This window comes from Diabrotica undecimpunctata, chromosome 6 (genome assembly GCF_040954645.1).
Source record: "Diabrotica undecimpunctata isolate CICGRU chromosome 6, icDiaUnde3, whole genome shotgun sequence".
In the NCBI taxonomy this organism is placed as follows: Eukaryota; Metazoa; Arthropoda; class Insecta; order Coleoptera; family Chrysomelidae; genus Diabrotica; species Diabrotica undecimpunctata.
The window spans coordinates 130,816,848-130,829,577 of record NC_092808.1 but is presented as its reverse complement, the minus strand read 5'-3'; the positions used below and the strand labels follow the sequence as shown (position 1 = coordinate 130,829,577).

At 33.3% G+C, this 12,730-nt stretch overlaps 2 protein-coding genes across 2 annotated transcripts; both read right to left on the bottom strand.

Annotated features, from left to right (window-relative positions):
• Window positions 1-840: 840 nt before the first annotated feature.
• TTLL12 (Tubulin tyrosine ligase-like 12) lies at window positions 841-7,847 on the bottom strand. The gene has a single exon (XM_072535412.1). The coding sequence runs from the start codon at window positions 7,724-7,726 to the stop codon at window positions 5,936-5,938; it is 1,791 nt and encodes a 596-aa protein (XP_072391513.1). The 5' UTR covers window positions 7,727-7,847; the 3' UTR covers window positions 841-5,935.
• LOC140444615 (uncharacterized) lies at window positions 1,830-2,273 on the bottom strand. Its single transcript, XM_072536376.1, has one exon. It carries the CDS (start codon window positions 2,271-2,273, stop codon window positions 1,830-1,832), a length of 444 nt encoding a protein of 147 aa, XP_072392477.1.
• Window positions 7,848-12,730: the final 4,883 nt, after the last annotated feature.

Below are 12,730 nucleotides of genomic sequence, written 5' to 3'. Positions count from 1 at the left end.
ACACATGTTGCAAACCTAAAACTTATGCATTGTTATTTGGGTCCTATCTTCCTCTTTTGATATTTAGGTGTTAAAAAATTAGAAAGTTAATACTCTAATCACAAAAAAATCAAAACCTGCTGATCCTATTCACCCCACCAAGTGGGGTGTATAGGAACAACAGTATGAAAAACTATTGTGTTCCTATTCATACATTTGTAGGGTCAATAGGAACAGGTAAAAAGTGTATAAGGTGTAAAGTAACATCATCATCAGGGCTTTTCATTCCGAGTGGAATGTTTGCCACTCTTTCTTAGAGCTCTCTGATTCGCTTATTACGGTGAATCACTGAGCATTTCACTTGTATGTTGTCAAAGTTTGTTATATGACTTGGCTTTCGTTACAATTTTCTTAAACTCATTTCGATATGTGCATAGTTCCCTCCAGTTTCTCACTTTCATAATTTTGATATCTCTCATGACCTGATCCTCCCATCTCTCTCTGGGTCTTCCCCTTGGTCTTTCAGTTGCTGTTTCCATCTGGTGATCTTCTTAATCAGTAGGTCGTTTTTCCTTCTCTCTATGTGTCCCAGCCATCTCAGCCTCTGTGCTTTAATAAATCTAACTATATCTTCTCCCTTCATTATGTCTCTTAGTTCATGGTTCATTCTTCTTCTCATTTCTCCGTTGTCCATTCTTATCGGGCCCATAATCCGTTTGAGGATTTTCCGTTCGAAAATTCTTAATTTTTCTTCGTCTTTTTCCGTGAGGCACATTGTCTGAGCTGCGTACGTAACTACTGGTCTGATTGCAACTCTGTATATTTTCAGTTTTGTATTTCTGGATAAGTTCTTGTCCTTCATGAGCCTATGATATCTCCGTGCTTCTTTTGCCAGGATTGTTACTGCTTCTTTCAATCTTTCCTTGTCTCTTCCCATAAGAACTAAATCATCTGCATATGCAACTATTTGTGTTAAGGAGTGGGATATAGGTACTTTCATTTTGCTGGCCTTGACTGTTCCTTCTACTGCTATGTTGAATAATGTGATTGAGAGATGTGATTGAATTTTGCTGGTATATCTTGATTTTTCATTTCAATAAATAATTTATTTCTTCCAATACAGTCGAAAGGCTTGTCTGAAGTCTACGAAGAGTGTTCGTGGCATTTTTCGATTGTTTGTGTAACTATGTGGATCGCATCTGTAGTGGATCTGCCTTCTCTGAATCCTTCCTGGTAGTCCCCAATTTTTTCCTCTGTGAATTGAGTGAGTTTTTGCTTGATGAGGGCTGTTAGAATTTTCTATGTTGTGCTTAATAGAGATATTGCTCTATAGTTGTTACAATTTGTTCTTCTTCTTCTTCAGTGCCTTATCCGGTCCGGATGTTGGCGATCATCAAGGCTATCATGGTTTTGTTGACTGCTCTGCGAAACAGCTCCGCTGAGGTCATCCCAAATCATTGTCGGACATTTTTCAACCACGAGATACGACGGCGTCCCGGTCCTCTTCTGCCAAATACTTTACCCTGCATAACAAGTTGAAGAATTCGATATTTTTCTTCGTTCCGCATCACGTGGACGAGGTACTCAAGCTTACGTTGTTTAATTAAATTAAGCACTTCTTTTTCTTTTGTCATGCGCTGTAGGACCTCAACGTTGGTGACATGGTCCACATAAGATATTTTTAGTATCCTTCTGTATATCCACATCTCGAAGGCTTCGATTCGTTTTAAGTGGCTTGCGTCAGTGTCCAGGCTTCAACTCCATATAGTAACACTGGAAGAACGTAGCACCTCACTATTCGCATCTTGGTTCCCAAACTGAGATCACTGCAGCACAGCAAGGATCTCAACTTAATAAGTACAGTTTGTTACTTCTCCTTTTTTAAATATTGGTATAATTCTGCCTTCTTTCCAATCCTCGGGCATTTCTTCTGCTTCCCATATTTTAACTATTAGGTTATAGTTGCTGGTTAATAACTTTTCCCCTCCGTTTTTAATCAGCTCATTTGGAATTTCATCTGGACCGGGTGTTCTTTTCTGTTTAATTTTTTGAATGATGTCTAAATATTCATCATATGTTGGTATCCCTATTTCATTATCTCTAATGTCTTCCATTGCGCCTACTTCCTGTTCCGGGTTTTCTTTGCATCTATATAGTTCTGTGAAGTGTGTTTCCCATGATCTATTGTCAATTTTAACTACTGATATGCCTTTTCTTTGTTGAGCTTTTAGGTATCCAAATAGTTTGGCGCTGTCTTTACTATTCTTTTCTAGGTTCTTTAACAGCTCTTCCATCCACAGTTTTTTTTGTTCTTGCAACAATTATCCGCTGCTTTCTTTTTTTCTTTATATTCGTTTCGATGATGTTCTTCTTTAGTTGATATCCATTTTTTTCTTGCTTGGTTTTTCTGTTTGATTTTGATTTCGCATTCTGCATCAAACCACTCTTTCCTTCTTTTTATTTCCCTCTGTCCTAGCACCTCTTCAGCTGAATTCAAAATCGATTCTTTTATATTTTTCCATATCTCCTCTGTGTTATTTGCTTCTGTTCGATTTTCCTTTAGGGTTGTCTCTGTTCTAGGCTGTAACATACACATATAAATATAAAGTTTGTTTTATTGGAAAAATTTATTGTTGAAATGAAAAATACACTTTTAAGGTCGACTAATATAAACACAAATCACTAAGATCATTGTTAAAACTAATCATGTTTTTAAACTGAGACGAGGTATTCACGTTTATACATACAGACAACTGTCTTATAATTATCATCGGGTTTAAAAAATGCTTCCTCCTCAGTTTCGGAAAATTTCCAAGCCTGGGGAACCTTCTAAAAAAAAGATTCCTACGTAGCCGCCATCTTGATGACAGAGAACTTTAGTAACGCCGTAAGAAGTCTCCAGGGTTAACGCAAGTGTTCGTTTCTTCATCAGATGACAACACTAGCTCCTTGTTACTGTCTTGGAGAGAGATTTCTGAAGCACTAGATTCTCGTTTTAGCTTTTTAGTGCGACTGGAAATTTCTTTTGAGGGATTCAGTTCTATATTCTGATGGTCCAGCTTCAGGTTCAAACTCTTCTTCTTCTAAATCTGTCGCCACAACACTTTTTTCCGGTTCGACATTCATTTTTGTTTTCTTTTTCTTTTGTCTCTGAGTATCAGACTGTCGTAATGTCTTCAAAAGTTCTTTAAAAGTGTCATCAATACCTTCCACGCGAAGAGAACCTGACAAGGGTGTTTGTGTTCCAAATTGTCTGGTATTATCATTGTCTGAGTTCGGCAGCGTCCTTAGGTCTTTGGTGCGATCCAAAGGCACGATGCCACATTTTTTAAACCTTGATTTGGCATTTTTCTCTGAAAGATTATCAACCAGTTTCTTTAATAGTCTAGGAAACTTATCTTTAGCTACTGTGGATTCATTCCTGCCGGGTCATGTTTTCCATTCCTCAACTATTTTGCGCCACATAATATTCATGGGTCTGAAGTATGCCACATCGAGGGGCTGAGTAAGGTGAGTGGAATTACTTGGTAAAAATATAAACTTAGATGTTTTTTCTTGGCACAATTGGATTAAATCTATTCTGACACATTCTGCTTGAGAGTGATTGTTTTTGCCGAGTAAGAAACAATACACCCAATCCCGACCAGGGGTGTTCTGGTTTCACCATTCTTAAACTTGGAAATAACTTTGCCTTGGCGCTCCAAATATACTCGCACGATTAACCGTAAGGTGAGAGAATCTATTGGGTAATCCCAGTCAGCACAAACTGCTAGTCTGTCAACGAGAACTAAATCTTCATCAAGAGAGGTCTTACCTCCTTTTTGCTTTGTATTATTTTTTTTTATATATATATATATATATATATATATATATATATATATATATATATATATATCTTTATATTTTTATTTTTTATATATCTGTGTAGACCGTAGTAGGTATATTATACTTAAGGGAACACTGTCAGTAACTAATACCTTCTTTTATTTCATTTAGGGCTTCTTGTAGGTTTTGTCGTGTGTAGCATCTTTTCTTCCCACTTATCACAGCTTGGATATTTTCGCGGCATATCTGCGAAAACCTGTAATAAAACACTCATTACAATAAAAAAGTAAATTGAGCAGCCACTGACAAAAACAAATCTTACTCTATGGAGGTATTAGATAAACAAAAGTAATTTCTAATGTGTGGGGTGAATGGGAACACGGTAAATATTATGTTCGTATTCACCCCACATATCTCAAATTCATGACGTGAACAATAATACTTGTTTTTAGCAAAAAACGTTAACATATAAATTAAAATACAATCATGTTAGATTGTTGTAAAGCTTAGAATACATAAAAAAAAGAGTACTCGTAAATCTATTTTGACAGAGATTTTGTACTTACCGAGAAAATTTTTATGATAAGAAATAACTTCAAAATTAATGACTTTGTTTGCACGCCAAAAACATAGGAACCAGTGACGCCAACAACACAAACCTAAATTTCTAAAGTCATATCACATTAGCCAACCTGAAAAATTTAAATAGCCAAACGAAAATAATATATATTATGTTTGGGAATATTATTGATATTATTTAGTGAAGTTTTGTTCCTATTCACCCCATTTTACGGTACAGAATACAAAAAAAACACCGCTACCTTACATTATTATGGTTCCAATTGGATTTCTCCATTTTTACCAAAAAAACGTTTTGGTTTTTTAACCATAACTTTTAGTTTACCTTAGAAAGTTTTGTAAAAAATCATTTTGAAGGTTTTGGTTTTGAAAGAATTATAATACACGGCTGTGTATTATAATTCTTTCAAAACTCCTCAGATAAAGGTAGTTTTTGCACGTTATTATAAAATTCTTGGAAATTAAAAAAGTTACAATTGTATATACAAACATTTTTTTGTATCTCTAATCTTTCTATTTTGAAGAAAAGGGCATTTTTTACCCAACTACAAAAATTAGTTATTCGCTTTTAACTCAACTTTTTTTTAAACTAAATCATTTGAAGTCGGTCAAACTTTTAAAATGTATTAATAATATATAATTAAAAAAGACTGAAATGGGCCAACGACTAATTTTAACCAGGGGCTTGTTGCCGCTCACTTTCTTACTGGAAAAATTGTGACTGACTTTCGTTTCATCATAAGTCACTCAATGTTTGTGCTACAGACTTTTTTTTAAGATACATAGGTCTTTTTAAAAACTTTAAATCAGTTTCTATATATTATCCTTGAATAATGCATAGTTTTCCCGTTGTTTGACTTTGAAACTCCAAAATTTAGCATTCAATAAAGAAAAGCTAACCTATAATGAAGTATAGCTGGGTTAACATTTGTGTTAAAGAAAATTTAAAACCAGTTTGTTTTTTTTAAGTTACCTTTTTATTAATTAGTCTTTTGATAAAACAAAGAATTTTTGAGTTATTAGCAGAAAACTGATTAAAAACATTGATTTTTTTTTTCGATATAAAACTAATACTTTCGATAACAAATAAATTGAAAACTGTTAGAACTAATCTTTCTACCAATTTTTGCAGTCAAAATGTAATAAACATAATTTTCTTTTTCTTGATATGTGAAAAAACCTACATTAGAAAATTTAAATAATGTGGAAGAATGTATCATGTTTTTCCTTCTACTTATCCAAAAATGATCAAAATTAAACCTAAATAAAAATAAAATAAAAATTTATTTAAGATCAATATTTGTTAACATAATATTAAAGAGAAAATAATACTAATCATTAAATAAATGAGTAACAAGTACATACACTTCTTGACACCCAAACACATCATATAAAATAATCTGTATCTTGTTTTAGTCCAGTAAAATAAAAGTTCTATTTATATTACCCTTATAATTATTGTAATATCATTTTTTATATTTTCTTCTAATATGTATATATGTAATAAAAAAAGTGTATTTATCAAAGTATTTATTGTGTATAAAAATAAAATTTATAACTGTACAATCGTGTCTTTACTTTCATTAAGGAACAACACACTAAAAATATCATTGAAAAAATCTGGATAATAATCACAAGCTCGTTTACAATCAGGAGTAAAATTTATTTCTAAAAGTTTGGGCTGAATTTCTTTATCTTCAGTCCATTCAAGCATAATATCAGCAGCATATAAAGCTCTTGATTGTGGACTATGAGCTATGCCACACGGAGGATCTTCCATTGTGGCACACTCTAACAATTCCTTTAACATTTTGAAAATGGAATTTTCTACCTTTTCCCAGACATAATCAGGATATTGCAGCATCCAGTTTGTTAAAAAATCTATGCATTTCATATGCTTTAAATTTGCATTTTCTGTGTAGTTCATGACAGTGAAATGTTTTTCGTAATCTTCAAAGCTATTCAGTTCAAATGTTTTGTTAGCAAATCTCAAGAAAAAGTTTTTATATACATGAGCTCTAAGTGGCTTAACACTTTCTAATAAAAAGACATATCTAATGTCAAATTTAACCTTCCCATTGCATTCAGGTCTGTAAAATAATATTGGATTAGTTATATACTTTTGAGCAATTTTAGGACCAGTATGGGACACTTTTAAAATATATTCTAAATTATCTGTTATATGCATATCTAATCCTCTAGCTAAATTGAATGGTTTAACTATCCAGTAGTTATCTTTACCATCCTGTTGTCTTTTTTGAAAGTAACTTACAAAATTTGGAAGTTCTGTCAGTAGGTTATATGAGGTAGGAACCCACTTTATACCAGTTTTCCTTCTACAGATAATACACAGAAGATCCTTTACTGTCAAAACATACTCAAATGGAAATTGGTTTACAAACTTTTCTGGAGTTTCACTAAGTGTTTTAAAATCTTTGAAATGCTGAGTATACCACAAAATATCGGCTTCATCTTCATTGTCAACTATACTGAATTTTTGATTAGTTATATACATGTTGACTAAGCTATACTGAGAAAATACTTTCAATATATTTCCTTGTCGAGTATTATTCTCAAATTTTGACAAATCTGGTAAACTTTCCTTTATATGACCACTAAGAAAATATTCCTCAGATGGGGTGATTGGGTTTACATCATCCTCAAATAATTTTGGAACCCAAGGTATTAAGAAGGCATCCCTTTTTCTTTTATCTATAATTCCTTCTCCAAAGTCTCTGCAAATTATATCTTCTTTCTCTATATCTTTAATTGGAAATAGAATTGAGTAAGTAATTTGATCATTTACATACACAAAAGGTACTATCCTGCAGTTGGGGTCATCACTATGTATTACTGCAATACCTACTTCATCCATTATGTACCAAATCGGCAACCTGTCTTCCACATTTTCATTATTACTTATACAATAGTAATTATTAATTTTCCACATATGTTCAAACAATAAATTGGCTAGTTCATATTTATCTTGAGTTGTGTCTATGTCGAAAACGTTGCAAAGTCGTTGCCGAAGGGCATCATGAGCCACAAGCTGGTTTTTTGCATCTTGAATTTTGTAAGTCCAGGCATGGTCTATAAGATAGATATGATCAGGATCTGATGTTTGTATATCTCTAGAAGCTTGAAGAAGTAACCTCGATCGTATCACATCATCTTCGTCATCGTCTCGTTCAATTTTTAGTAAATCAAAAGTACTGGAAGCATCAAATGTCTGCTTTACCAACTTTTTGTATAAGCTTTTCCACAAATGTTCCGGCACACCCGATCTTATTAATTGGTCTTTATGAAAATTAAGAAAAGCTGTGATCTCAGAATCATGACCCATGCTGAACAATATTATATTTAAATATAAATAATATTTATAGCTTAATTTTATTTTTATTTATCATAAACTGAAAAACTAGGGTTATGTTATAATGATGAAAATGAAAACATGTGTAAGTATTCAGTCTTCTTCTGTTTTTGAAGAATGGCCCAAAACCCCAAAAGGTAGTTCTGGAGAGTTAGGAAGCTCAAAAAATATTTAGCATAGCGATATAATAATTCCTATTTTCTATGATATTTAGTCGCCTAATTGTTGTGGTCCATTATTCAGAAGGAAAGCAAAAAGTACAAAAAAAGCAATATCAAATTGATAGAGAGTGGTCCACACTTAAATACCAATGTGTAGGTAAAGTTAAACCCAGTTTCATTAAAATCGTTTTTATCGTCTCCTGTAAAATTACCTTTTTGGTTTTTACGAGTTATCAAATTTTTTTAATAAAAATTGAAACAAACTTGAAACGGATATGGCGTACCTACAACAAAAAGAAGGAAGATAAAATTTGGTACAAAAAGAATCCTACGACTGTCGTACTGCAGTGACGGCGCACCCAGGGAGGGTTTTGGGGGTTAAACCCCCCCTCCAGGGCCCTATTCCGACACTGTTACTTACAAATTTTAAGGACTCAAAATGGAGGTAGCAAAAAAAAATTCAGTGCCCAACCAAACCCCCCCCCCCCAAAGGAAAATTCTAGGTGCGCTATTGCATTTTCACTATACCTTTGGCATCGTTAAGGAGATATTTAATATTTTTGCGTTCCACATAGTCGCCCTGTAAATCTTCTAATTGATAAGAATCTTCCTCTATTGGTCCTTCAACCTCATGCTCGGAATTATTGTTCTCCCAAGGACGCCACATTTTAAAAGTATCTATCCACGTAATGTCTTTAATAAGAATTTTCACTACAACCAGCACACACAACTCAATCTACCACAGGCTAAGTTTGAAATATAACTGAATAACATCATTTCTTGTTCACAACAGTTGGCAGTGAAAAGTGATAATATGTATAAAAAATTGCTGGTATATCTATGACTCACAAACTTTCCAATTCGGGTAAAGTGATTAGACATTATTCTTACTTAGTAAATCGCCATCTATACAAACTAATCGCAATTAAGCTTGTAAAAGTTATTGTGAAAGTTCGGACCTTTATATTTTCATTCATCGCTGTTATCGGTAATATGACTCAGGGATTAAAAGCTTGAATAACGTCTGCACATTCTAACCGAATGTCGTTTGTACTATAAATTCATATAATTTGCCGGCTACTTTTGTGCAGTGTTATAACGTTGTGATGTAAATATGGAAAACCATTTGTAATATTCTTTGGGATGATTCATTAACGAAACAGCAAGTGATTACTTCTGAAAACATCTAGGAAAAAGGTCTAGTGGCAGTAATTATTGCAACAATTAACTCAGATAAATACCAACACCTTTAACGCGGAATTGACTTAATTTGTAAACAATTTCCGCTGCGGGTTACAGCTTGTTTATCGAAAAAATAACAGACTTGTCATAAATAAATGTAATACTATATAATTCAGGTAACTTTTTCGATAATGATAACTGCAGTAGCGCACCTAGAATTTGCCTCTGGGGGGGGGGGGGGGGGAGGGGTTTTGGTTGGTCACCGAATTTTTTTTTATGATGTTACCTCCATTATGAGTCCTTAAAATGTGTGAGTAACAGTGCCAGAATAGAGTCCTGGGGGGGGGGGGGTTTAACCCCCAAAACCCCTCCCTGGGTGCGCCACTGGATAACTGTATCAAATATTTGAATCTACAAATTAAATACCGTTTATTTTGACACGTTTAATTTTATTCATGATTTGGATATAGTTTTACTATTTTTCCAATCAACTATTTATTCCAAAATACAATGTTGCATAATAATACATTTTCACTTTGTTGTTTACTCCCGACTTAATCTGCTTTCTCGCATGCAGTTCTTGTATTGAAGAAAACAAAGATTCAGAAATTCTAGAAATGCATTTATTTATATAAAAGTTTATTTTATACATATAAAAATAATTGGAAGTAGAACAAGTGTTTATTTAGATCATATAAAATAGTTAAACAATTTGAATTTAAAAATATATAAAAAATTCATATTATACATAAATTGTATGCTCTCCATATTATTTTACATCATGAACTAAGTAGGTAGGCGTACATGAAGGGGATTTTTGAAAACTTTGCCTGCCATCAATCAAATATCCCATTTTATCAGTAAGTTAGTGCTACCATTAGTGCTGGATGCAGTGATACATAGTTTGTCTCTTAAGGGGAGGGATATTTGCTCTAGACACCAGCTACGGTTATAATGAGAACACGTTTTTAAAGTTTCTTTTTTTATTGTATCTATTGTTGTTTAAATTGAGTTCCTAAAAATGAAAGATAATACAATTTTTAGAATTGACAGAAAATGGTAGAAACCAAATTTATCAAAAGTATATTACGTTTATTTAATCCATTTATTAGGAAATGTGCTTTCGCATGCGATGATAAGAAATGGTCCCTTATTTTCCGGTTTTATGGGATGTGGTCTGAAATTAATTCTTCCTGAAGTTTTGTCTGTACGTTAAAATGAACATAACTATACAGGGTGGTCAACTTTTGTGACCAGTCCGTTATATCTGTTATTAAACGAGATACCAAAAGTTATTCAGTGTTAGTAACAAATATACAGGGAGGGTCTTCCTTAACACTATAACGCATCAATGACATGTTTTTTAAAATGAAACACGCTGTATTTTATTTTAAAGTTCACACCTGATTCACTTTCTCGTTCTTCTTCTTTTGGTGCCTATCCTCTGTGGATGTTGGCAATCACGTTGGTCCATACAACTTTGTTGACAGCTGCTCTAAATAGATGTATAGTAGTCATTCCTGCCTTCTGTCTGATGTTCTTCAACCACGATGTCCTTCTGCGCCCTTGAGATCTTTTGCCTTCTATCTTGCCTTATAAAATTAGTTGAATTAGTTGATACTTCTCATTGCACATCACATGACCAAAGTATGTCATCTTTCTGATTTTCACGATACGCATCATTTCCAGATCTTTATTCATACGTTGGATCACTGTGTTGTTTGTAACATGATGCATATAGGAAATTCTGAGCATGCAGCGGTAGCACCACATTTCGAAGACTTCTAATAGTTTGGATGTTGTCTCCGTCAAGGTCCAGGCTTCGACTCCATAAAAAAGGGTAGAAAATACATAGCATCTCAAGACTCGTGTTGTTATATCAATGTTCAGGTGCATATTACATAAAATCTTCCTGAGGCAATAGAAGACAGCTCTCGCCTTTTCTATACGACATCTTATTTCCTGTGAGTGGTCCCATTCCTTAGTTAGGCTGCATCCAAGGTATGTAACTTTGTTGATTATTTTCAAGGGTTCATTATTAGCTGTGAATTGGTGCTGTATTATGTCGTTTTTACTTACTACAAGAATTTTAGTCTTGATACAGTTTAATTTTATGCCGTATCTGTCACAGGCTTCCATTACACGGTCTATTAATGTTTGCAGATCCTCCGCATTATCAGCAATCAAAACCGTATCGTCCGTATATCTTAAATTGTTTATGATTTCACCATTGATTTTTATACCTTCTCTTAAACCATCAATAGCTTCCCTGAACAGCATTTCCGAGTAAGTATTGAACAACGTCGGTGATAAAATGCAGCCCTGACGTACTCCCCGTTTTATCGTGTATTCTTGTGAGGTTTCGTTGTCTACTCGCCCAGTTGCCCTTTGCTGTAAGTATAAATATTTAATTATGCGTAAATCTTTGTCATCGATACTAGATTCTTTCAGTATCTGAAATAATTTTTGATGTTGCACCTTGTCAAATGCTTTTTCAAAGTCTATAAAGCATGCGTAGACTTCGCAATTTACGTCTCGAGCTCTTTGTATCAATACTTGTATGGAAAATAGGGCCTCTCGCGTTCCCAGTCCGCTTCTAAACCCAAACTGAACACTGCTAATGTTTTTTTCAAGTTTTCTATATATGCGAGAGTGAATAACAGAAAAAAGGATTTTGAGTGCATGGCTCATTAAGCTTATAATTCTGTAATCAGAGCATCTGGTGGCATTTGCCTTTTTAAAAATTATACAGAGAGTTAAACTTGATACGATTTTCATAATATTAGTTATAACTTTTTAAATACCCAGTATAACAGGTTACAGTATAACAGGTTTGTTCCATTGTAACGAAGAAAGAAGTGAAGCGGATTTTAAGTTTGAAATAAAATACAGGGTGTATCATTAAAAAACATCTTTGATGTGGTACAGTGTCATGGGAGACCCTGTATATTTGTGACTAATTTTAAAATGTGAAGCTTACAGCTACCTCCAATTTTTGTAAATAGCTTTTTTTTGGTATCTCTTGTAATAACAGATATAACGGACTCTGTCACAAAAGTGGACTGTATATTAAAGCATCATGGATGGAATGGGTAAAATCTTAGCAGAACGTGACTTCAATATCATCTTCAAATCAACGAAGACGAACAAGAAAATATATTATTAGTCAAAGTTCTAAGAGAACCGATACCGCATTCGCTGTAGTTCTTGATCAGTGTACATTGGATCAAGAAAACGTAATGTAAATGCTCGATTGACTAAATATAATATAAACTGTGGCCTTGGGTATTACGAGAGATAAGCCATTGCATAATACACCATAACACAAGACAACTACCAAATTTTATTCGAAGTTAAACAGAAGACTACGCCTGAATATGATGAATCTTAAGGGACAAGTCATATACAAGTACTTACTACGAATGTAATAATTAATTTAATAAATTATATTATTATCCTATCGTAAATATATAATATTTCAAAAAACAAACAATTATTATTTTCTTCAAATTTCTTTGAAGTTGTTTAAAGGTTTTGCGTCAATAGTTAAAAGTAATAATGAATGATTTGTAGTAAAATAAACATTTTACATAAAAGTTAAATTAGGTGCTTTGTTAATTTAGTTTAGTAATAC

Excerpts from the sequence above, each read along its gene's own strand:
- LOC140444615 (XM_072536376.1), bottom strand. The coding sequence starts at position 2,273 with ATGGAAGAGCTGTTAAAGAACCTAGAAAAGAATAGTAAAGACAGCGCC.
- TTLL12 (XM_072535412.1), bottom strand. The coding sequence starts at position 7,726 with ATGGGTCATGATTCTGAGATCACAGCTTTTCTTAATTTTCATAAAGAC.